We start from the raw sequence: 25,000 nt of genomic DNA on the forward strand, positions 1-25,000 counted from the left end.
ACACTAGGTATGGCATGATGAGCACACACACACTCACCAGGTATGGCATGATGAGCACACACACACACACACACACCCACCAGGTATGGCATGATGAGCACACACACACACACACACTCACCAGGTATGGCATGATGAGCACACACACACACACTCACCCACACACACACACACTCACCAGGTATGGCATTATGAGCACACACACACACACTCACCAGGTATGGCATGATGAGCACACACACACACACCCACCAGGTATGGCATGATGAGCACACACACACACACTCACCAGGTATGGCATGATGAGCACACACACACACACACACACACACACACACACACCAGGTATGGCATGATGAGCACACACACACACACACTCACCAGGTATGGCATGATGAGCACACACACACACACACACACACTCACCAGGTATGGCATGATGAGCACACACACACACACACACCCGGGTTAAAGACAAATAGGGTGTTCCAAGCACAAAAAAATAAAATATATTAAATTGTGTATTTTTTTTATTCAATAATGTGCACAAATGTGTTACCTAGGTAAATATATATTTTTTTCCTGAGCATTTTGATTATTTTGTGTTTTTAGCATTGTCGACAAACAACAATGGCGCAAAAATGTCATTCAGTGCAACGACTAATTTATGAAAAAATACATACAGAAGGAACAATCTTAGCCATTTAAAAATTATGAGTTCAGTATATCTCTTACAATAGATTTTTTAAAACACAAGAAAGTGCTGTTACTCTGTTTTAAATTGTCTGCACCTTGTTTGCATTCTAATGTGTCTTGTGATTTTGTTAGTTTGTATAAAAGAAGTTTTTGCTACGCCTTCTATTCTATTTAAAAATCAATCAAACTCCATTTTCTATAAAACAGGCATGGTTTCTCTTACATTCACATGAAAAAATATATAATAATATGAATTGTAATAGTTATTTTAAGCAAAAGTTTCTGTTGTACTGTATGACGATTTTCTGTTGTACTGAATGACATCCTCCAAAGTGTCCCGTTATGCTTCTTGGTAATATTTGGATGTTTTAACTTTAACGTCTTACACATACAGTAGCTCCTTTAAAGTAGCAGTAGTAGAATGTAAATATGCCACACCAATGGCAAGTATGAGTTATGGTATTACTACATAATGAAAAAAAGTAAGGCAAACAGAGGTATACTTGTTCAGAAAAAGCATCATCTTTATTCTGAAGTAAAACAAGAGACTTGTTGCTGTTGAAACAGCATTTCAATATGAAAACATTGTTACTGAACTTGTAACAACTCTTAAGGCACCAGAACACATTTAAGGAAACAGATTTCTTAAAAAAGAATCAATTGAAGTATGAAGTAATTGAAGTCTCATAACATGTGAAAAAATGTGGTCTAATGTGGAATCATTTCAAGTATGTTTCAAGATGTTAATATGTCATGTAAAATAACTTTCAGCATTTCAAATATTTGAAAAAATGTAGTATAATGTCATTTCAATCATTTCAAGTATGTTTAAAAAATGTAGTGTAATGTCACAATGTCATTCAATCATTTCAAGTATGTTTCAACATGTTAGTATAAAATGTGCAATAACTTTCAGTATTTCAAACATTTAAAAATATGTTAGTGTTTAACTAGTTAAAAACAGCTTTTTAATATCAAAACAGCCTTGGGCTTTAACTCTTAATTCATCAGAACAGAAATTCAGTACTGTGTAGAGATAGCATTTCTAATGGGTGTCTAAGGTTTATAACATTTCAGTTCATGAACTGAACAAATGTTTCCCAGTCCTTTTCTGCTAACCTTGAGGCTCTATTTGAAGATGGCTCAGGTTCTGCGATAACAAATTTGACGTCTGTCTTGAAGTAGTAAATTTCATCTGGTGGACTTGGCCACACAAAGTTATTTCTGTTTCCCTTTTGTAGCATGCAGCTAATTTGTACCTCATCTCCTACAGACAGCAGTACCTGCCCAACGAATGGCAGGTCCTCGTACTGCACAATAACAAATTTGCCATTTAAATTTTCAGCAGTTGCCGGGGCAGGGGCAGAGACTGCTTCAGCTTGTGGGCTGACCTCTACTTCTCTGTTAAAATTAATCTCTGTTGGTGAATCACACACACATGTGGTGTTGGTGCGGGAGCAGAAACATGATACTTCTCGGTGCCAAAATTTCCCAGGTACCTTTGTGGTGATCTGATGAACTTTCAGTGTGCCTTTAACAGGAGGCAACTTCTCAGGGACCGCTTCATCATACTTGGCCACATCACTGTCAGCAATCCAGAAGAATTTGATTGTAGACTCCTTGTCTCGCAACACTTTGTATAGATCTTCTGGGCACTGTATGTCTCCACCCATTCTTACAACGTTGTCAGCACACCTTTTGACCGCACCACCCACACCATCGGGTGCACCTTTTCCATGATTTTTTTCAGAAAAATTCCAGGTAACTTCCTGAAACCCAAGGAGAAAGGGAACTGTGCTGATCAAATAGAAATTCTTCTTATTTCTGTATTGGGTTAAAGGCCCGTCACTCATGAAGTGTACCACAGACACCAATGGATTTCTCTTCTTCAAATCTTCCAAAACAGGTTGCAGATGGGCCCAGACTGCCCGCTCATCATGCCGCAGACTCTTTGAAATTGTGGCGTAGGACTGGGTCTCCTCTTTGGTATAAACCACACTTGTGTGGATGGTGGCTTGTTGTCTGCTTCCTCCAAAATGGAACGATTGCACTTCAGTGCTGAGTTTGCAGCCATAATTTTCAGAAAAATCCATATGGACTACAGCCTCATTTTCAAAAAGTGTCTCCTTTAAAGTCCTGCACTCCTCTTCGATCTTCAGGTAGGGTCATTTCGATTTCATTATAACAGCATTTGGAGCAAAGACGGTACATGCATTGTTTTTTGTGTGTGTCACACACAATTGCAGATAGCATCTCGGATGTGCTTTTTGTTTTCAAAAGGCCATTTTGATAGAATTTATCCAGAAGAAGTGCCACATTTTCGTGGTCGATACAGGCACAAGTGTTTCGATCACTAGTCTTAGGCTCAGTGACGTAGAATGGCCGCAGACGTAAAAATTGTCTGTAAGACACACAGAGTTTTGTGTCCACCTCCGAGATGTAAAGCGCATGGAGCTCTTTCATTGTTTTAGTAAGGACACGCCTCTGTGTTCTTACCTTGTTTTTGGTTATTGTGTCTTTTTTTCCAGGCAGAAGGCGACTGTTCTCATCTCTACAGAGGAATGAGATCACGCTCTCTTTCCTTTGTTTAGCCTTCAACACCATCTCACTCCTAGCTACTTTTTCTTTTGCTTTTCTAGTCTTTTTTGACCTTTTCAAAAGCTTATTTAATGTGTTGCACCTTTGTTTTGTTTGTGACAGTTGTTTTTGAAGAGCAGCAAGTTGTTTATTCAGATCTCTCTTCTGCTTTTTGAGTTTTTTAAAGCGCATTGGTAGTCTTTCTGGAGTGGAAGAAGCCAGAGGAGCATTCACCACATGTGTAGGGGACAGAGGCCTTTGTTCCACCTCTTGTAGTGGTATTGGTTCAGGCTCCGGTATATTAACAATGTTTTCAGGTGGTGCTTCAAATGAATCTGGGGTGAGGTCAAGCACCGCTTTTGCTTGCTTTTGTTTCTTTCTGAACTTCTTCTGAGTTTCTCTCCAATGTTCTCTTCTTTTTTCAGCATCAGCTGCAGAAACATCTTTAATTGAAGGGTGATCTGGATTTCTGCCATTGAGAGCTTGTTTTCTTCTATGATAGCTAAAATGTTAGGAGGACATAGGCCTAATTAGAATCATGCAATACAAGACAAAATAATTTGCATAGAACATGTAAATGATCAAATAAATCATCAATCCTTTCAAACACATTATACACATAAAACCGTTAAAATACATATGACATTTGCAAAAAAGCATCATGTTTGTCTTACACCTGTTCTCTTAATTTACTCCTGTTTAGAGACTCTTCCTTTAGCTGTCCTACATTAAAATGTACTTAACACACTTTATTCATCTTATTTCAGGACATTACAATCACCTTTCTTTTCTCTTTGCTAGTTTTTCCTCCCTGAGAACAGGATTTCCCTTCAATTTCTGTCTGTACCTAGCTGATCTCTCTTTAACAGATAAGGGCATCTATAAAGAAAAACATAAAAATATTAATATTTATTGTTCAAATTGCTCTTATTAAGAGAGCCTAAAATGTAATAATGTGGTATTATTATTTTAAAATGTAAAAAAGTTAGTCATTGTCAATTTAGGGCAACAGTGAAATTCTGTTGCACTGAATGACTGTTGTGGTACTGAATGACAGACATTTTACTTCAGCACATTTTACAGTTAGCCCAGTGATTAGCCAAAGCTAACACTGACCTTAGCTTAATGACATTTCTACAGTTATTCATATTTAAATGTTAATATCCTTGTTTGTTTACAGAAATGACTGCAATATTACGTTCTCTGTGTTGTACTGTATGACACTCCGTTTTGTACTTTGATGTGCCATGACAGTAAAAGGAGATTTTTATCAAATAATTTTGAAATATACTGACCTTGCATGTGTGATGAAGGGTCCACAGGGGTCTTCTTGTGATGTCATAATTGGTCACATGACTGCAGCAACTTGATTTGATTTCAAAATAAGGGTCTTTATCAAAGTTGTACTGAATGACAAATGAAGATTGCGGAAATGGGGACTGAAAGTGTCTTAAATATTATTAATATTAAAGAACACATCTGATGGAATAAAAATTAATATATTACACATGACTTTTGTACAAATATGCCAAAGCAGAAAATATTAAGTTTTACTGTAGATTAATTTGTTTTTTCTTTATGTTTTAATCCTTGAAGAGGTAGGAGGACAGTTGCGCTGAATGACATTTTGGGGGTTTCAGGGGCTATTTTTTAAATAATTATGCATTTTCTGAAAAAAGTATGTTAAGTTTCAGTAAACATGTACAATGTGTGTAGATTGAAGGTATGTCCACTCATATAAATATATATATTTTAATATTTATTAAGTGGGGACACCAAAATGTTGTGTCTCGTCTTTGACCCACCCACCAGGTATGGCATGATGAGCACACACACACACACACACTCACCAGGTATGGCATGATGAGCACACACACACACACTCACCAGGTATGGCATGATGAGCACATACACACACACACACACACCAGGTATGGCATGATGAGCACACACACACACACACACACACACCAGGTATGGCATGATGAGCACACACACACACACCAGGTATGGCATGATGAGCACACACACACACACACACACTCACCAGGTATGGCATGATGAGCACACACACACACCCACCAGGTATGGCATGATGAGCACACACACACACACTCACCAGGTATGGCATGATGAGCACACACACACACACACACCAGGTATGGCATGATGAGCACACACACACACACACACACACACACACACCAGGTATGGCATGATGAGCACACACACACACACACACACACTCACCAGGTATGGCATGATGAGCACACACACACACACACACTCACCAGGTATGGCATGATGAGCACACACACACACTCACCAGGTATGGCATGATGAGCACACACACACACACTCACCAGGTATGGCATGATGAGCACACACACACACACACTCACCAGGTATGGCATGATGAGCACACACACACACACACACACACACACACACTCACCAGGTATGGCATGATGAGCACACACACACACACACACTCACCAGGTATGGCATGATGAGTGCACACACACACACACACACACACACTTACCAGGTATGGCATGATGAGCACACACACACACTCACCAGGTATGGCATGATGAGCACACACACACACACACACACACTCACCAGGTATGGCATGATGAGCACACACACACACACACACACACACTCACCAGGTATGGCATGATGAGCACACACACACACTCACCAGGTATGGCATGATGAGCACACACACACACACACACACACACACACACACACACTCACCAGGTATGGCATGATGAGCACACACACACACACACACTCACCAGGTATGACATGATGAGCACACACACACACACACACACACTCACCAGGTATGGCATGATGAGCACACACACACACACACACACTCACCAGGTATGGCATGATGAGCACACACACACACACACACTCACCAGGTATGGCATGATGAGCACACACACACACACACACACACTCACCAGGTATGGCATGATGAGGTCGGCGGCGTAGACGAAGGCGGCTCCGAGAGTGAACCCGATGGCCACGGGGAGAAAAGCGAAGGCGCCGTACTTCTGAGAGCTCTCCGCCATCTCGATCGCCGGGGCCAACAGTGACCAGTACGATGCCGCCAGCATCACCTACACACACACACACACACACACAGAATAGGTCACACACACAGCAGCAACCTGTATGAACACGCCAGCATCACCCACACACACACACACAGCAGCAACCAGTATGAACACGCCAGCATCACCCACCCACACACACACACACACACACACACACGAGAGTATAGATCCATGTCAAATCAGCCTAGTAAATCGCCACGTTTCATTTTCCGTTTTCCAGTCTTATTACACTTTCTAACTTGAGAGGAGACAAGTTTTAAACAGGAAAATTACCAGAAATCGTAGTCACTTTTAAACGTGATGCTAGCAGGCGAGATGCTAATGGTCTAATCCAGGGCTATTCAATTAGTTTGTAATGGGGGCCAGTTCATGAAAAGCATCACAACTGAGGGGCCGGAGAAATGCGGCTTGAAATATGAGTAATCACATTAACAGCTGTAGATGAAGTACAACAACAGCAATATGGGTGTTCAAATGTTGTTTTTTGTACATGCATAACAACATCATTAGCCAGTTGTTGGTGGCAATATGGAATTAAATCTGTGATAACAGATAACAATAATGGAATCTGTGCTTTGTGCAGTAACTGCTAGGTCCAAGATTTCCAGTGAGTAGCCTACAAACAGGATTCAAACACTGTTCAGGTGAATTAAATGTGTAATCAGTGTAGCTCTTCTGACTTATAGGCCTACTTGTTATATTTGACGTTCCCACCATTTAAATGAGATGACCGTGACCTCTAGATTTTATTTAGCAGTGGGGGCAGGCCAGTCGTAATAGCCTAATAACAATAACACGGGGGTCGTAATAGCCTAATAACAATAACACGGGGGTCGTAATAGCCTAATCACAATAACACGGGGGCCGGCCAGTCATAATAGCTTAATATAACGGGGGTCCGGGGGTCCGGTCCATAATAGCTTAATATAACGGGGGTCCGGGGGTCCGGTCCATAATAGCCTAATATAACGGGGGTCATAATAGCCTAATAATAATATAATCCATAATAGCCTAATAATAATATAACGGGGGTCCGGGGGTCCGGTCCATAATAGCTTAATATAACGGGGGTCCGGTCCATAATAGCCTAATATAACGGGGGTCATAATAGCCTAATAATAATATAATCCATAATAGCCTAATAATAATATAACGGGGGTCCGGGGGTCCGGTCCATAATAGCCTAATATAACGGGGGTCATAATAGCCTAATAATAATATAATCCATAATAGCCTAATAATAATATAACGGGGGTCCGGGGGTGTCTCCCCCGGGATTTGTTTTCTTGTGTGGTTGCTAATCACACTATTTTAACATGTTTTGAGAGGGACAGGCCCATCTTTTGTCTGACGCACCTCACGTTACCCCATGCATTAACCCAAATGTCACTGCTTAAATAAATGAAAAACATACTGAACATGGACATCGTCATAGTTCACGATGACAATGAAAACGTTTAGCCTACTTGGTTTCTGACAGAAATTACGTTTTGTGCCAACATTTTGTAGAAACACAACCACGGCCTTTATTTGGTGAACGGAGCTGCATCTCCTTCACTTTCTTTGGTTATTATATACTGGTAGTCTACGATTCACTTTAACCACAAAACGCTTTGCCGTCGCCACATTTACAAATATGCAATTTACCTTCGTTAGGCTATCAGTGATACTTTTTGCTTCGAATCACAATTGAGTGCACATTTAATGTAACATGCCACATGATTTCCAAGAGGCCTTTAGACAGGCTCATCTCTGACTTCACTAGACTATTATTGCATTATGTTGTAAGACGTGAAGAAATGAAGGACGTCAGCAATAGCCAGGCTACTATATAGAAATACTTTGAAATTCCCTTTGAGTCGGATCTGCTCCACCTTTTCACCAAGTTTTGCAGAAATTGTGCCCGTGTTTTTTTGCGATATTGTTGACAGAAACTATGTGTGATGCAACCTGTTAAATATTATTAGTTCATAAACTCCAACGTGCCAATTTAGTTTGAAACTAAACTATGGCACTTATGTTCAGCTTATGTAGTACAAATGTAGGCCTAATGAATTGTAATGTAGCCTAACTTGATGCAAGAGTGGACAACAGCTCATGCGCTTGCTAGAGATTACAATTTTTTTAAAGGGCCAGTACAAAAGACCTTGCGGGCCGGACCCGGGCAGCCAATTGAAGAGCCCTGGTCTAATCCGATTCAATGATCTATGCTAGGCTGGCAAGATGCTAATGGTCTAATCCGATTCAATGATCTATGCTAGGCTGGAGCTAAAAGTGGTATCGCCAGACTCAGAAAACGGCTGGATGAACTGGAGAAAGGTAAAAATCAATTGTTTAACTCAAGGGGAGGTGGAAAATGAGCATAATTCCCCAAATGGTGAAATATCCCTTTAATATAACAAACTTTTAAAAGGAAATCAGGAAGGCAACAAAGACGAGGCCGGAGGAGACGAGGAGACGAGACGGGGGGAGGAGACGGAGGAGTTATCCGGCTCCCTCTAGCCTACTGACCCGTTATACTCTGTGAGAGCCAGGCCACTTGGACATACAGTCGGCTGCACTCACTGTGATTTGGACAATAGAGAGATAATGGATAAAGAATTTAAAAACTGGTCTTGGCCTTTGTGTAATGGAACTGGATAGTGAGATAGTGAGATGCCGATTAAAACACATCCCACGCAGATAGCTAGGTGGCTACCAGGCTCATGTCACATTTAATTGCAAACAAAATGTCTAGCCAGCATCATGTCATTACATGCAGGAACCAAGGCTGCTTATACCAACTGTAAGACAGTGCACCATTTCTAAATGAGTTAAACAGCACCAAATGAGTAGTATTTCTTAAGAAATCAATATTTTAAAGCATAGGTTCTCAATATTCGGCCTGGGGGCCAATGGCGGCCCGCGGACACAATTCTGGCGGCCCGCGATAACATCTGATAACATCTGTAAAACTGTTGAAACTGTACAACTGTACTGTGTGCTTTGAAAAGAATGAATCTCCGTTTAGTGGCCGTCAGGTTTTCCTGTGGTGCTTTGGTAGCTGGAATTGGTCCTGAATAAGGCCTATGCTGATAAGAAGCAAGGCACACTGAGACTGTTTGTTCTAAATAAGTTTGTACTTGAAATGGACTGCAACCAGAATAGTTATATCCCAAATGTCTCTGTTGAGGGTAGAGAACCCCAGGGATTGTGTGTGCATTGCAATTTTTCACAAGACAAAGATTTTCACAAGTTGTGCAGGTTTGCCTGTTATTCTTTTTCTCCCCGCCCCCTCGGCCCTCAGTCAATGTTGGGTTCCTGAATTGGCCCTCACCAATCACAACTTTGAGAACCCCTGGTTTGAAACAAAATGACTTTGACATTTATAATTTAAACAATATTAAAGCTTTGTCTTTGGGGGGGGGGGGCTGGATACCAAGCAGTTCTGTTCTGGGCACCCAAATGGCCAGCAGTGGCACTGATCAGATGAGAAACAGAAGCACCGGACATCTGACCAGCAGGCCCATATGAGAAGCACCGGACATCTGACCAGCAGGCCCATATGAGAAGCACCGGACATCTGACCAGCAGGCCCATATGAGAAGCACCGGACATCTGACCAGCAGGCCCATATGAGAAACACTGGTCATTTGAGGCGCCAAAAAGCGCAATGTTTGCAACCCTATGTTCTATCATGCAGGGCTCTACACTAACATTTTTTTCCAGGAGCACTTGTGCGCCCAAGTTAAAAAATTTAGGAGCACAGACAAAAATTTGGGAGCACAGTCAGTTCTGTACTTAACTTACACATAATCTAACATTACACTGCAGCTAACAGTTAAACATGCCAGTGCACCAATTGCGAATATTAAGAATGACTGACAACATTTAGGCTACAGGAAACAGGATTTTAAAGATCAGTGCCTACTTTATTTTCAGTCTGTTCTATTTTCCTACATTTTGTTAATGTAAAATAATATAATACATTGCCATATTTGCATTTAGCCTGTATATCAAGTATCCTGCCAAATATAGGCTAATTTATTTATTTGTGAATCCACCAGTAGCTAATCCAAATATGCCCATGGTGACCTATATGACTGCATACTGCCTAATACTACTACTAAAACAGTCCATTTTCTCTTCCACAAAACCCAACATAGTCTAATCAAGGATATATATATATTTTATACTTTTATTTTTTATTTGAAATATCTGCATTGATGGGGGCAGTAGCCAAACGTTAGGCCTACTTTCGTTTTGCACTTAAGCTTGTATTCGGTGTAAACAAACAAGCATGCGTGGAAGCCTGGAGTTGTCAGTAGCGTTCTACCTTTGAATAAAATGGGAGTATTACGGGAAGCTACTTTTGTGCCTGTTCGCTACAGCTATATTTTGCATATTGCAGCCAATACGTCAACTGGGCTAAAAGGCATGTTAGGTTACCTTTCCTTCTCTCACTGCATTCTCAGAATCTCATCCTGTTCCTCCGATATCCGATGAATTCGGTGGATAGAAGAACTAATTTCTTCAATCTTTTCATCTTGGCTGGCTAGTCTAACTTTCCGCTTTTTCTGCGCGCTCATGGATTTCATAGAAGCGACTACTACTATCGAGTCCCAACGCGAAACTGCTAACGTTGATGGGAGGTGTAGTTTTATGCTGCATTCGCGACGTGATTCTATGGTTTGCACCAGTACTGTTTCTCGATGTTGCGGTGTATTTTGTAAACAAACATTGACATGGTTAGAGTCATTCGCACCAGTGCGCCTAAATATTTTTTTGCACTCGCACGGCATCATTTTTACTCGCATGTGCGAGTGAAATGATCGCACTGTAGAGCCCTGATCATATACCATGATGTGTCCTGTTAATACTATGTCCTATCATATACCATGATGTGTCCTGTTAACACTATGTCCTATCATATACCATGATGTGTCCTTTAAACATTTACTATGTTCTATCAGATAACATGATGTGTATATTCTTTTAGGTGTATCTGACCTTGTAACACCTGTCCATGGACAACATAAGTAAAATAGTTATTTTAGCTAATTCTGGCATATTTACCTTTCATGTTTATTAATGTGCAATGTCCATGTCAAATAAACCTTAAATAAATAAACAAACAGGTTCCCCACTGGTCAAACGGAAATAGTGGATTACATCAAACAGGTTCCCCACTGGTCAAACGGGAATAGTGGGTTGGAGTAAACAGCCTCCTGTCTACAAAAACAACACTCCATTGTCCAAAGGGACTTACACATGTCAACTATATTACAAGAGATTCCTTTGTCCCCGGAGCAACTTGGGGTTAAGTGTCTTGGACACAACGGTGGAAGCTGGGAATTGAACCCACGCTAACCCAGAGATACATATAAAGAGAGAGAGAGGTGGAGAGGGAGAAAGAGACGAAGAGAGAGAGAGAGAGAGAGAGAGAGAGAGAGAGAGAGAGAGAGAGAGAGAGACGGTGGAGGCAGGGTCCAAGGCGTAAGGTACGTACCCCTGCAGCGAAGCCGAGACTCCCATCCAGAATGCGTTTCTGAGAAAATGACAGAAGAGGAGGAGAGAAACACACCCACACACACAGGGATGTCAGACACAAAGGCTAACCTGCCAGTCACACACACACACACGCACGCACGCACGCACGCGCACACACACATACACACACACACACACACACACACCTGGCGGCTGGAGAAGACGAAGACCAGGGCAGCACCAGCAGCAGTGAGGGCCCAGGTGAACAGAGTCCCCAACAGCGCCTGAGCCACCGGACTATAGCCTGGCAACATCCTGCCCCTGCCCTGAGAGAGAGGGAGGGGGGGGAGAGAGAGAGAGATGGAGAGAGAGGGGGAGAGAGAGGGGGAGATGGAGAGAGAGAGAGAGAGAGATGGAGTGAGAGAGAGAGAAGGTTAGAATCCTGTTTGCCTGTTGCACTAGACATCCTGTTTGCAGACTACCCAGTTCCCTGAGTAAACAAGACCGAAGTGACGTGTGCTTACAAGATCATTCATCACGTCAGTTCATAATGTCTACCTGTTTTCAAAATAGTTCTAAGATACTGAACAAGTTTTCCCACTGGCGCTAACATCTATTATTTCTACCTGAACACCGTTACCAAGTACTGTGAAAAATCAGTGTTTATGCCACGTAACGCTAGCCTACAGGCTGGTTTTAAATGAACTTCTTGAGCCAACCATAGACTGTGGAGCCAAAACTTAAATCCCAACTCGGTAGTAGCGTGACCAGAGCTTCGTTGTAGCGATAGTAAGTTTTAATTCTCCTGTGTTTCTAACATGTAGGCTACAGACTGGATATCTTACTAGTGTTTCTTTAGGACGTGCACGGATATCACTATCAATACATGGACTTCTTCTGACTTTGTAGCCTACCGTTCAATTATCTCCTTCTTCAATCTTCTGCACCGAGCGCATCGAGACAAGAAACACAATACACTCTTTGTTGAGCGAAATGTCCCGTCTGCGGCTGTAATGCGTGTAATGTCTGTTATTATGATTATACGCGTTTTGCAACTTACAAATGACTCCCAGACACTGTAAGTTGAAGTCCACCGTATTTACTTCCTACTTCCCTGTACACGTGTCTCGCGGATGCTCTAAGTCCCGCCCTCCCGATAATTGTGATTGGATGCTGCTCAGAACGCCTCTGAAGCCGTGAAAACGTCAGCTGAAACTGGTAGGGATGGGCAAAGCGAGGCTTTATGAAACACTGAAACGTTCGAATAGTCCAGGCAATCTGTGAGAAAAAATCACCCAACCCAAAACTAATTGCAACAGAAATGATTTTTGTTGTATTCAGTTCATGAAACCTTCCCATATCACATACCAAAAGTCCATGAAAATCCAAGTGGTGGAACATTGTCAAAATTGGAATTATTTGTGCATAGGTCAATGGCGAAAAGCTGCACCTGTGGCAGTTTTATTGAACTTTCATAGTACAGGGGATATGTGAAAATTAGGTCAAATTCTTTCATATAAGCATGAAACTTGGTGAACTTGTACAGTTTGGAGCCCTGAACATTTTCAGATATGAAACCATTATCAAAAAACCCTAATGATCGCCGTGGCAACTATTAAATGTTCCATTATAACTGAATTACGCCTATATTCTTCATTATATCTCCTGAACCAAACATGGTATTTCAGAACAAGTGATGCCTACAGGGATGAGCAGTATTTATTGTACATGTATTCCATATTTCAAATACAAAATATATTGTATATTCGTAATTTGTATTTGACTGGGTTGAATAAAATGACTTCGTATTTTGTATCAAAATACTTTATAGGTATGTATTTTTGTAGTTTAAAATATTGACAAATATTTTTGGTAAAACCAATACTTTTGGTGATGTGATGACATCATAAAAGTGCAAAACAATGGATGTAGCCTCTGACTGGTGCTGACTTTTGCCCACACTTGTGATAATATTGAGATTCAGGAAGATGATCCAGTGCAAGTTGAGTAACTTTAGGCGGGTCAATATAGGGTTCAACATTGAAAAAATTGATACAAAAGGTTTTTTTATGGATTCTGGTACTGTTAGACATGCTAAATAACATACTAAAAATCTAGTAAAATCTGACCTTGAGAAATGGGTCATTTGGGGGCAGAAAGGGGTCATTTGGGGGCAGCTGTGGCCTACTGGTTAGCACTTCGGACCTGTAACCAGAGGGTTGCCGGTTCGAACCCTGACCAGTAGGCACGGCTGAAGTGCCCTTGAGCAAGGCACCTAACCTCTCACTGCTCCCGAGCGCCGCTGTTGATGCAGGCAGCTCACTGCGCCGGGATTAGTGTGTGCTTCACCTCACTGTGTGTGTTTCACTAATTCACGCATTGGGATAAATGCAGAGACCAAATTTCCCTCACGGGATCAAAAGAGTATATATACTTATACTTTTCAAGATGGCCACCAAAATGGCTGCCAAGAGGTTAGAATGGCTATGGGCCCTATCATGACATTCAAAAGCACAGCGCAAAGCGTATAATCATCACGATGCAATACGTATTTCTATTATATAGTTTTTCGTCAGTCGTGTGGCAATTAACGACCTAAGGACGGGTCTAGCGCATTATCTAAAAATCGCTATCTTACACTACCTAAAACGCATTACGCCACTGACCAAGAAATACCTGGTCAGAAATCCATGGCGAGTTGTTTATATGTTATTTTAAGAGTGCATTATCAACAGTGATGGGCGGGTGCACAACTACACCCTGCTTTTCTCGTCCACAGGAACGTGCACCAGCGCACATCCATAAAAACATTATAAATTACACGATTACAATGGGGAACATAATTATAATAAAGATATCAGGAAATACGTCTCACAATGAGTAGTTATTCACCATCATTTTCAAATTGTTAATGACAATTAAAAGTGAATAGGCGAGAGGCACATATGGAGCACAGCTGAAGACGCACTGTCACGAGATGTAAGCAACTCCTCTGCAGGATAAATGTCCTTAGGTTTCTTATTTAGTCATTTAAACACTATTGGGGTAAGTGTTGCCTTTTTCAGGCTATTTTGTCAATGGTAACCTATTGTCAGTCAATAGTGAAAGTAATTAACTGTGTATAACTGTTTTGACTATGACACCACGAAGAAGTTAGTTTCACTTTGCCAAATAATACACGAGTGCAGATGTGTTTATAGGCTATACTCTGCTTGGTTTTAGTAAAGCATGGTTTAGTGGAATACCTGTTCCATACGGTCTCGGGTGCAAGCTGATTCCTTCAACTGCGCCGCTGACTATCAAAATACCGATGCGCTTTTTGAAGTCGCACTGCTTGCTGTTAAAGAGAATGACAGTATCACTCTCATTGGTTTAAAGGATGTTACGCCCAAAACACACCCATGACTAATTAAGAAACATATAGATCCACCATTTTGCGCCAGGTGCCGGACTTTTGAAAACAAAACCACCCCCAATGTGGACTGGACAAACCCCTAAGCTATTTGATAGTGACCATGCGTATTAGACAAATATAGCCCTATATCTCAATTACTATTCAGCCCACAGGGGTCAATGATGGTCAAATGAAATAATAGGGACAAATGATGGTCAAATGATGGACAAATGATGGTCAAAGGGACAAATGATGGTCAAATGAAATAATAATATGATTTTAAATGTTAACATTGAACATTTTGGAATGCTCTACCTTTTTCAGCGATATATTAAAATCAATGTGTTTTAATACAGAGTAAATGCAAAACAGGCATATGTACCATGTCCAAGGCATGGAGGAAGATAATACTTAACTGGTATTATATCTCATCTAGAGGGCATATGCTTTTAGAAAATTAATCTGTTTTCCCTGGACATTATAGGCCAAAATGTATCCACTTTACACTAGATTCACCTTTGCAGAATAGAGGGCAATGTATTGTGCATGGCATGGAGAAAGATGGGAAATGTCTTGAATTATGTAATGTCTCATCTAGAGGGTATATGCTTTCAGAAAATATATAGTTTAGGGTGTTTCATTTGTTTTCCCTTGACTGTAAATGTATCCACTGTACACTAGATTTGCCAATGCAGAATGGAGGGCAATGTGTTGTGCATGGCATGGAGGAAGATGAGACATGTCTTAACTGGTGTTATATCTCATATACAAGTAATATGCTTTCAGAAAATATATAGTTTAGGGTATTTAATCTGTTTTCCATAGACAGTATAGGCTAAAATGTATCCGCTTTACACTAGATTCGCCTATACAGAATAGAGGGCAATGTATTGTGCATTGCATGGAGGGAGATGGGACATGTCCTAATTGGTGTCACATCACTTCTAGAGGTTATATGCTTTTAGAAAATATATAGTTTATGATGTTTAATTTGTTTCTCTTAATAGTGCAGGCCAAAATGTATCAGCTGTTCACTTGATTCGCCTATACAGAATAGAGGAGTATGTATTATGCATGGTATGGAGGAAGATGGGACATAAGTTGATTAATGCTATATTTCATGTACAGGGCATATGCTTTTAGAATATGTATAGTTTTGGCTGTTCTATGATTTTGGTAAAACCATGACCCATGCATAGGCATGCATTTAAATTATTAATCTTAAACTATATTTATTAGTATAGCAAGCACCTTTTGCCAGACGTCACAACAATAGTCACCTCTTTGGAGGCTAGTTGCAGTTATCTGCACCTTTCTGTCGAATTTGGACATTATCATGTCCATCTTTAACTTTACAATTTTCCTTCATTCATTCACTTACATAAACACGCTGTGCTGTCTGATTACTGTTTTAGCCAAAATTGTGCAAAGTAAAGAGGCATCATACAGGCCCCTCTGATTGGACAGACAGTCTCTCAGTCAACCCCCGGGCAAGAGGTCAATTACTATAAGTCTTGGAAAATGATGGACTGATACTTGTGATGTACTGTATATGATTCAGTGAACTCTAAATCAGACCACCAAAAACACTTTCCTAGGCTTAATAATGCTTTTAAGTTAAAACTATGTGTTTGTACAACTTTAACATTGTGGAACACTTACATGCAAAAACACACTGGCTCTATTTAAAGACTCAACAACCATTTCCAGTTGGCAACAAACCAGTCTGAAATAAGCCTGAGAAATGTACTAACTCTTTGAAAATAAAAGAATGTTCCTCAACAATGCAATATTCTAAAATTCCATGTTAAGTTAGATGGTGATGATATATTCTTTAGAATGCTTATTCTATAACATTCTAATTACAGTTTTGTCAGTACTTGCTGAAGGATAATGCATAAAACAACCCTCATTTTAACATATTTCCACCAACTGGATTTTCATGGACTTTTACTATGGTGTTTAGATCATCAATTGAAATATAAAAATGTGAAAATAAATTCTGTTGCAATTAGTTTTGGGTCAGACCTCACTTTGCCTGGACTAGAAGCAATTGTGCCGAATTGTTCCGAAGCTTTGAAACAATTCCGACACCTCAGAGCTGTTTAGGGTGAAACAAATCTGTCAAATGCTTCGTATTACAGATGCAGTCTTTAAAGTTTGTGGCTCGCTGTGTTACCTGTGTTCAGTCTTTGTCAAAAGCTAAGCAGCATGCCCTTGGTCAATTACTGGATGGGAGACCACATGAAGTCACAATAAAGGGAGTCTTATTGCTGCCACTATGTGTTCTCTAAATCACTTTCTTCTTATAAAAACTCTCGATTTTTGACCATTCTGAGAGTTTAGTTGAAACTGTGTGGTTAATGGTGAAGTAAGAAAACATAAACAGATACGATCTGAAACAATACCTTACAAATCAAACGGGGATCGAACCACATTTGAGCAGCCTGGGCTACCGTGCAAAAAACACCCTCACTAACCACTACACCATCATGGTTAAGCTACACTGTTAATTGAACGCGCGGGCACGCCTGCCGACACTGGTGAAATGCACTGAAGGTTCACTTAATTTTGGTCACATGACATGGGGATTTTGAACGATGTTTCGAAGCAGTGGTCACATGACATGGCTGTTTTGAACCACGTTTCGAAGCAGTGTTTCGAAACACTTGTGCTTCGAAGCCTCGACACTGATTCGAGACGTCGGTTTCGAAAGTCACACCCCTAGAAACTGGGCATATGTCACTCAACTGATATATGTCAACACGATCTCGCAGTGGGATCTACTGAAACATGAACATTATGTTTTGATCAATCCGTGTTTATTTGGTGGACAAATGACAGATAGCCTACTCTGAGACAAGGAGGCCTAACATTAGCTGGCAAAGACCGTACTGAATTGCAGGGCTCTCAAGTGTTTAGGAGGCAAGAGTGACATTCCCCGTCGACTTAGCCCCCATTGATTTAACCTGAATTTCTTTTCAAAGTGCACCAGATTGATGCATTGAAATGTTAAAATATACTGTAACAAACTGCAAAGTTGTCTCAGAATGGTTTTATTGGTTACGCACCAAAACATACAAATGTCATTACACAGGCAACACAAAGGAGGTCAATTAAACAAGCACGATACACAAACAGGGTAGTCACATACAATACACGGGATAAACACATGAGGTACAACATAAAGAAAGACTATACCAGCTAACACATACATGACAAGGTAAACGCAATTACTCATACTAAAACCAACATCAACATTACACACACACACATACACTGCACAGCATTATGGGAGTTCAGTCATGAACCAGCTAGGCCAAAGTCCTTTTAGGCAAGTCCCTCCACTCGGCGGCCATATACCAACGTTTTATTGGCACTCATCGGGCACAGTCTTTGGGTCGAACTGCGCGTGCGCAAGGCTTCACGACACCAATCTTGCTCCAGCGGCGAGATCACAACACATGATTGGCACGATGTCTTCACAACACACCATATGATTGGCTCAATGTATTCACATCACACCACATGATTGGCTCAATGTATTCACATGTCGACGTTTTGCCGAGGAAGGGGTGGGATATGTGTAGACAACGGCCATTTTGGCGTGACAAACTAGCCCCATGCATTTCTATGGAGTATTTTGGAGTGCTGTGTCTCCACATTAGAAAGTCTCTGGCTAGGCTCAGTTCACTACAATACACAATGTTCTTACGGGGGAGCATAGCCCCTGGACGCCCCTAGGGGGTGCTGTGTCCCAGTGCAGTTTAGGTCTAGTGACACCCCTGGTACAAATCAATATGTGGGCTAATTTGACTGACAGAGGTGACCAAAGAAGCTAGCAATTCTTGTCCAAAAATGTAGGCCTATTGCTACACCACGATACTCAATATGTTATCATTTTTCCCCCATTGCACCAACACTGGATTTCAGGGTTCCCCCACCTGCCAAATCCCACTTTAACCACTGTGTGTGTGTTTGTGTGTGAGTGTGTGTGTGTGTATGTGTGTGTGTGTATGTATGTGCGTGTGCGTGTGGGTGTGTGTGTGTGCCCAGTAAAGTTCTGGTCCTCCTTCAGACTACAAAGACATTTTCCAGTTTACAGACGCAGTAAACAAGCATTCCATACACTCAGAGGGGGAGGGGCCATGAACTGTGTGTGTGTGTGTGTGTGTGTGTGTGTGTGTGTGTGTGAAGGAGAGAGAGATCTGAGAGAGTGTGTGTGTTTATGTAGACTTGTGTGTGTGTGTGTGGGGGGGGGGGGGGGTGTAGCATATGGCTAATAAGCTGGGCTAGCATGTGTAACGGATGCCAGCTAGCTTAACTTGTGGAACGTTGGTAAACCTCAGTCCCCGACGCCTCAAGAGTGCTGCTGGCATGTGAGTGGCCTGGGCCCACTTCCCCGAAAGCATCTTAAGCCTAAGAGCGTCGTAAAGTCCCTCTTACGAACGTCTTAAGATTTGCTGACTGTTTCCCGAAACCATCGTAGCTTAAGAGCATCGTGAAAACACTCGTAGATCTACGAGTGCTCCAGAGTACTCGTTACCGGCTAAGAGCGTCTTAACAGTACTTCTCACTGAGGTCACCAACAGGACATACAGAGGAATTACAACTTAGAATACATAATCCAATTTACGTTCCCATTCTTTATTGTGTTTACCTGTGATGAATCAGATTTTAGCATGCAAAATAGCATAGCATACATTTAATGGTCATAATAATGTGATGAAAAGCGGACACAAATGCAATCAAGTTATGAAACGAGATGTTGCCAGAATAGTTTGACATTATCTTTGCTAAGTGAATATTTTATTAGGCCTATGAGGTAAAAAGCAGAGAAAGCAACATGTGGTTTAGTCTGTAGCCTACTGCATCAAAATCTAAGCCTACACATTTCCTCTCTTTCTTACTCGACTTCTTTCTTATCTTCAAACGTGTTCTTAAGTGGCACCTCGAAAAATTATTGCATGGTGCAACAATCTAATCTTAAAATAATTACAATTATTTATGTCTCTGTGTGGTATATAACCTACTTGGGATGCTTACATACAGATGTCAAAGTATTTCTATTTTCGTATTGATGTGAATTAATGTGTAGATCCGAAGTTTAAATGGTAGGCCTATAGCTGTGACGTGCAGTCACCTGACATCACCGTCAAATCAGAGGATATTTCAGAACTATTAACATGGACAGCTCCCCTTAAGAGCATCTTAAGAGCAGTGCATGCGCGTTCAAGCTACGAGCATGTTTGGGAAACAGTCGGAAAAACCAAACGAACGATCGTAAGAGGAATCGTAGAAAACCCTCTTAAGAGCGTGTCTCCGTCGTTATCGGGGAAGTGGGCCCTGGGCTATTGGCTCAATTGTTAGCGCGCTCGCCTCCCGATCCGAGGTGCTGCTGTTCGTGGGTTCGAGTCCGGGCGTGTGCAGGGCTGAATCGCGCAGGTTCAACACAACGCAGGTTACATTGGTGCCGTGACCCGGATCGGGAGTGAGGTTTAGGGGGGTGAGTGTAACGGATGCCAGCTAGCTTAGCTGTGCTTGTGGAACGTTGGTAAACCTCACTCCCCGACGCCTCAAGAGTGCTGCTGGCATGCGAGCCAGTAGCCTGGGGTTCGAGTCCGGGTGTGTGCAGGGCTGAATCGCGCAGGTTCAACACAACGCAGGTTACACATGCAATAATTCAATTTATATGGCGCTTATCCAAACGGATAAAAGCGTTAGCCAAGTGGATAATAGCGTTAGCCAAGTGAATAATAGCGTTAGCCAAGTGAATAAAAGCGTTAACCAAGTGGATAATAGCGTTAGCCAAGCGATTAGTAAGTGGGCTAACTGTGTATCACACGTTAGTTGTTTCACAAAACATGTCTGTGTGCTGTCTCACCGTGTGCTGTGTGTAAATGTTTTGATACTGAAAATAGTTATATTATATATATTTATACAATTACATAACACATTAAAGATTTCCCACACTCCAATGTGTGGCATCCTCGGCAGGACACTCTTATGTGATGCAGGACACTCTCATGTGATGCATCCGCAGGACACTCTTGTGCAGGGGTTCCCATCCTTTTTTGGCAGGTGACCCTATTGTGATGTCATAAAACATTGGCGTGGAGCTACACGGAGCTACAAGGAATGCTGCCACTCTCGTCGGCGCCGGAAGTAGTGTGTATGTGTGCGTGGATGTCATTTGTCTGTGTGCCTATTTGTATGTATGATGTGTATAAGCTATTGGACACCTTTATTTCCTTCTGGATAAATAACGTATCTCTATCTATCTATCTATCTATCTATCTATCTATCTCTCTATCTATCTATAAACAACCAGGCGCACAAGGACATTTGGGGAAAATCAAAGTACCGCTCTCATCTGGATGTTACAGCAAAGATGTGTTGTGAATGATTGGGGTCGCCAATGTTTCCTTCTATCCTATGGATATGGATCAGTTATTACAATGTTCTGGCCGCCAATGTTTCCTTCTATCCTATGGATATGGATCAGTTATTACAATGTTCTGGCCGTAGCAAAGTTGTTTATACAGTGCTCGCACTAGGAAGGCATGCCGGTGGTGTTCACGTTAACATCCGCAAGGAATGGTGCTGCTTTCGGGGCTGCAGAGGGGGGCTTAAAGTGAGGACGAGGCGAGGGGTGATGAAGTGGCGATACAAGCCCTCAATTCCATGGATAGTGATGGGGAACGTGAACTCAATGGCTAACAAAACTGACGAATGGGCTGATGAGGTGGTCTTGTAAGAAATCAGAAGTTGTACAGGAAATGCGGCCTGATTTGCCGCACGGAGACGTGGCTAACTAGCTACCTCACGGAGACGTGGCTAACTAGCTGCATCCCCCATGCTAACGTTGAGCTACCCGGCGTCAGTGTAGCTTGTTTGGACAGAGACTATACATTTTCTGGCAAAAAAAAAAGAGGTGGACTGGTGTACATAAACTACAGGTGGTGCAACCCCCGGACATGTTACAGTTAAGGAGACTGTATGTTGTAAGGATGTGGAGTTACTTGCGGTCAGTCTCCGACCGTATTACATGCCGAGGGAGTTCTCGCACGACATTGTTATCTGTGTTTACGTTCCGCCACGAGCCCTCCCGGACACAGCGTGTGACATCATTCATTCTACAATTGCAAGGCTCCAAACTCAACACACAGATGCTTTTTTGCGATCTCTGGTGACTTCAACCACAAAACACTGGATACTAGTTTGTTGACTGCCCAACTAGGAAAAACAAGACAATAGACCTCATGTATGCAAATGTGAGGGATGCATACAGTGCCACCCCCCTCCCCCAACTGGAAAAGTCAGACCACAACCTCATTCATCTTCAGCCAGTGTACAAGCCAAAAGAACAGAGGTTACAAGTTAAAAGTAAAGAGCTACACGCACACCTTCAGGAAGTGGACACCAGAAGCGGATGAGGCTCTGAGAGACTGTTTTGAGTCCACGGACTGGAGTGTGCTACTGAATGGAGAGGATTTGGAGGAGGTCCCACATTACACAACTGACTGTATGGACATTGTTGTTCCCACAAGAACTGTACACTGCTTCCCAAACAACAAGCCTTGGATAACCAGCAACGTCAAGACCCTTCTAAATAGGAAAAAGATGGCGTTCAAAGAGGGGGCAAACCAGTTGAACCACTTCCACAACCACAACAGGTTCCACTGCCCTGCTCCAGCTCTTTGTTCCTGTTCTTTGTGTGAACGCAGGTCCAGCTAATTGGCAATCATGACGTCATGCTGGAGTTCCTTTCAGAGCCGTCAATCAACCCATAAAAGCGGCGAACCTGTGCGTCTGGGTGTGGTTGGGTGCGCTATGCTGAAGTGCTTGCCCGCGTGTGTGTGTGTGTGTGTGTGTGTGTGTGTGTGTGTGTGGTTGGGTGCGCTATGCTGCACCAGCCTGTCCAGTCGTCCAGCATCCCTCTTCCTAGTGCTGCCTCCCCAGCATACCACAGCATACAAAAGGACATGACCAGCCTGTCTAGCATACCACAGCATAGAAAAGGACATGACCAGCCTGTCCAGCATACCACAGCATAGAAAAGGACATGACCAGCCTGTCCAGCACACCACAGCATAGAAAAAGACACTGGTCATGACAGACTGGTAGAACATAAGCAGGAGTTTGTGAAGGAGAAATTTGGATTACTAACATTTTTATGTATTAGAAGTGATTATTAATAATTTTACATGTATTAGAAGTGAATACTAATTTACATTTATTACATAGAAGGGATTAACATTTCATATATTCTTTGTATGCTTTCTATACATTCAATACTGTGCATCAACTTTGCTTTGTCTGTCATTTGTTCTCTCCATGTCATGATTTTCTAATAAAGGTCATGCGACCCCTTTTGTCACGAGTTAAGGGTATTCTGCCTTAGGCAGTAATATTAGGAATATCCCGACAGGAACTAGACTATGGCAAGAGAATGCTGAAGGATGTATATGTATTGTATTGACCAATTATCTACTTACTTGGAGTAGCCCCATGACTTGTATGGCGCATGGATCACATGCTATGTCCAAGAAGTGTATACAGTATGTATTGTTGTATTTCTGTATGTATGAGGATTTTTTGGAAACGACCATTGTACTCATGTGATTTGTATTACCAATGTAATTAACATGTATAAGATGGGGCTTCGCCCTAGAGAACTTTGAGTTGTGTTACTGGAACATGCTGTTGCTAGTGACCTGCTCCCGGTATCGTGAATAAACCTGCAGTGGTTCCTCACACCTGAGTGTTGCCTGGATATTTTTGACCACATTTGCTACAGACATTGAAGGACCCCAGCCTCCTAAGGAAATAGAGCCTGCTCTGCCCTTTCTTGTAAAGTGCATCAGTATTGGCAGACCAGTCCAGTTTATTGTCCAGCTGTAACCCCAGGTTCTTGTATGTGCTGAAAGTCTCCGTCAATTGTGAAGGGCAGCAAGGGAGGGACAGTGTGTGTGTGTGTGTGTGTGGGCAGCAAGGGAGGGACAGGCCTTCTGAAGTCCATCATTCCCTTAGTGTTGGTGGTGTTCAGATGCAGCTGGTTAGTCCTACACCATCCCACAAAGACCTCCACAAGACTTCTATACTCCCCCTCCTGGCCATCCGTGATACACCCCACGATTGCAGCGTCTCAGTACTTGACTCAATACTTGAAGTCCGTGGTGTACAAGGTGAACGGTACAGGAGAGAGAACAGTAGTCCGTGGTGTACAATACAAGGTGAACGGTACAGGAGAGAGAACAGTAGTCCGTGGTGTACAATACAAGGTGAACGGTACAGGAGAGAGAACAGTAGTCTGCGGTGTACAAGGTGAACGGTACAGGAGAGAGAACAGTAGTCTGCGGTGTACAAGGTGAACGGTACAGGAGAGAGAACAGTAGTCCGTGGTGTACAATACAAGGTGAACGGTACAGGAGAGAGAACAGTAGTCTGCGGTGTACAAGGTGAACGGTACAGGAGAGAGAACAGTAGTCTGCGGTGTACAAGGTGAACGGTACAGGAGAGAGAACAGTAGTCCGTGGTGTACAATACAAGGTGAACGGTACAGGAGAGAGAACAGTAGTCCGTGGCCCCTGTGCGGCTGACCACAGCCTCAGATGTGTGAGGTCCCCCGGTCTAATGTGTGAGGTCCCCCGGTCTAATTTACCGTGAGGTGAGGTGATCTGTGATCCAGGCCACCAGGCTTGGGTCCCCTCTCATCTGCAGTAGG

At 42.2% G+C, this 25,000-nt stretch overlaps 2 protein-coding genes and 1 long non-coding RNA gene across 9 annotated transcripts in view; 1 reads left to right on the forward strand and 2 right to left on the reverse strand.

Annotated features, from left to right (window-relative positions):
* Positions 1 to 13,026, reverse strand: part of LOC121705697 (zinc transporter ZIP11-like) — a 60,164-nt gene extending 47,138 nt beyond the window's left edge. For 2 of the 4 annotated variants that reach the window (XM_042086868.1, XM_042086864.1), the window contains exons 1-4: positions 12,794 to 12,994; positions 12,086 to 12,205; positions 11,899 to 11,937; positions 6,255 to 6,413 (exon numbers count right to left, since the gene is read on the reverse strand). In XM_042086868.1, coding sequence (XP_041942802.1) covers positions 6,255 to 6,413; positions 11,899 to 11,937; positions 12,086 to 12,193 — 306 coding nt within the window. In that variant the 5' untranslated portion in view covers positions 12,194 to 12,205; positions 12,794 to 12,994. Of the gene's footprint in view, positions 1 to 6,254; positions 6,414 to 11,898; positions 11,938 to 12,085; positions 12,206 to 12,793 lie in introns of all 4 variants that reach the window. The other 2 variants (XM_042086866.1, XM_042086865.1) reach the window with 2 other exon arrangements.
* On the reverse strand, positions 1,603 to 4,586 carry LOC121705696. Of its 4 annotated transcripts, none has more exons than XM_042086862.1 (3): positions 4,472 to 4,542; positions 4,055 to 4,152; positions 1,603 to 3,775 (listed from the first exon to the last, which is right to left on the reverse strand). In XM_042086862.1, the coding sequence occupies exon 3, from the start codon at positions 2,787 to 2,789 to the stop codon at positions 1,770 to 1,772; it is 1,020 nt and encodes a 339-aa protein (XP_041942796.1). In that variant the 5' UTR covers positions 2,790 to 3,775; positions 4,055 to 4,152; positions 4,472 to 4,542; the 3' UTR covers positions 1,603 to 1,769. The 4 variants fall into 4 exon arrangements, with proteins under 4 accessions (XP_041942796.1, XP_041942794.1, XP_041942795.1 ...); XM_042086860.1 differs by having other exon boundaries at positions 4,472 to 4,536; XM_042086861.1 differs by having other exon boundaries at positions 4,390 to 4,514.
* Positions 13,027 to 22,676: 9,650 nt separating the features above from the next.
* Positions 22,677 to 25,000, forward strand: part of LOC121705391 — a 7,360-nt gene continuing 5,036 nt past the window's right edge. Inside the window, exon 1 of the long non-coding RNA XR_006030782.1 lies at positions 22,677 to 22,798. This is a non-coding gene — a long non-coding RNA (uncharacterized LOC121705391). The remainder of the gene's footprint in view (positions 22,799 to 25,000) is intronic.

This window comes from Alosa sapidissima, chromosome 3 (assembly GCF_018492685.1).
Source record: "Alosa sapidissima isolate fAloSap1 chromosome 3, fAloSap1.pri, whole genome shotgun sequence".
NCBI lineage: Eukaryota > Metazoa > Chordata > Actinopteri > Clupeiformes > Clupeidae > Alosa > Alosa sapidissima.

Coding starts and splice junctions, on each gene's coding strand:
- LOC121705696 (XM_042086860.1), bottom strand. CDS start 4,522: ATGGCACATCAAAGTACAAAACGGAGTGTCATACAGTACAACACAGAG. Junction 4,153..4,471: donor TACAGTACAACACAGAGAAC/GTAATATTGCAG, acceptor TTTTCTTTATAG/ATGCCCTTATCTGTTAAAGA. Junction 3,776..4,054: donor CTAGCAAAGAGAAAAGAAAG/GTGATTGTAATG, acceptor CTAACATTTTAG/CTATCATAGAAGAAAACAAG.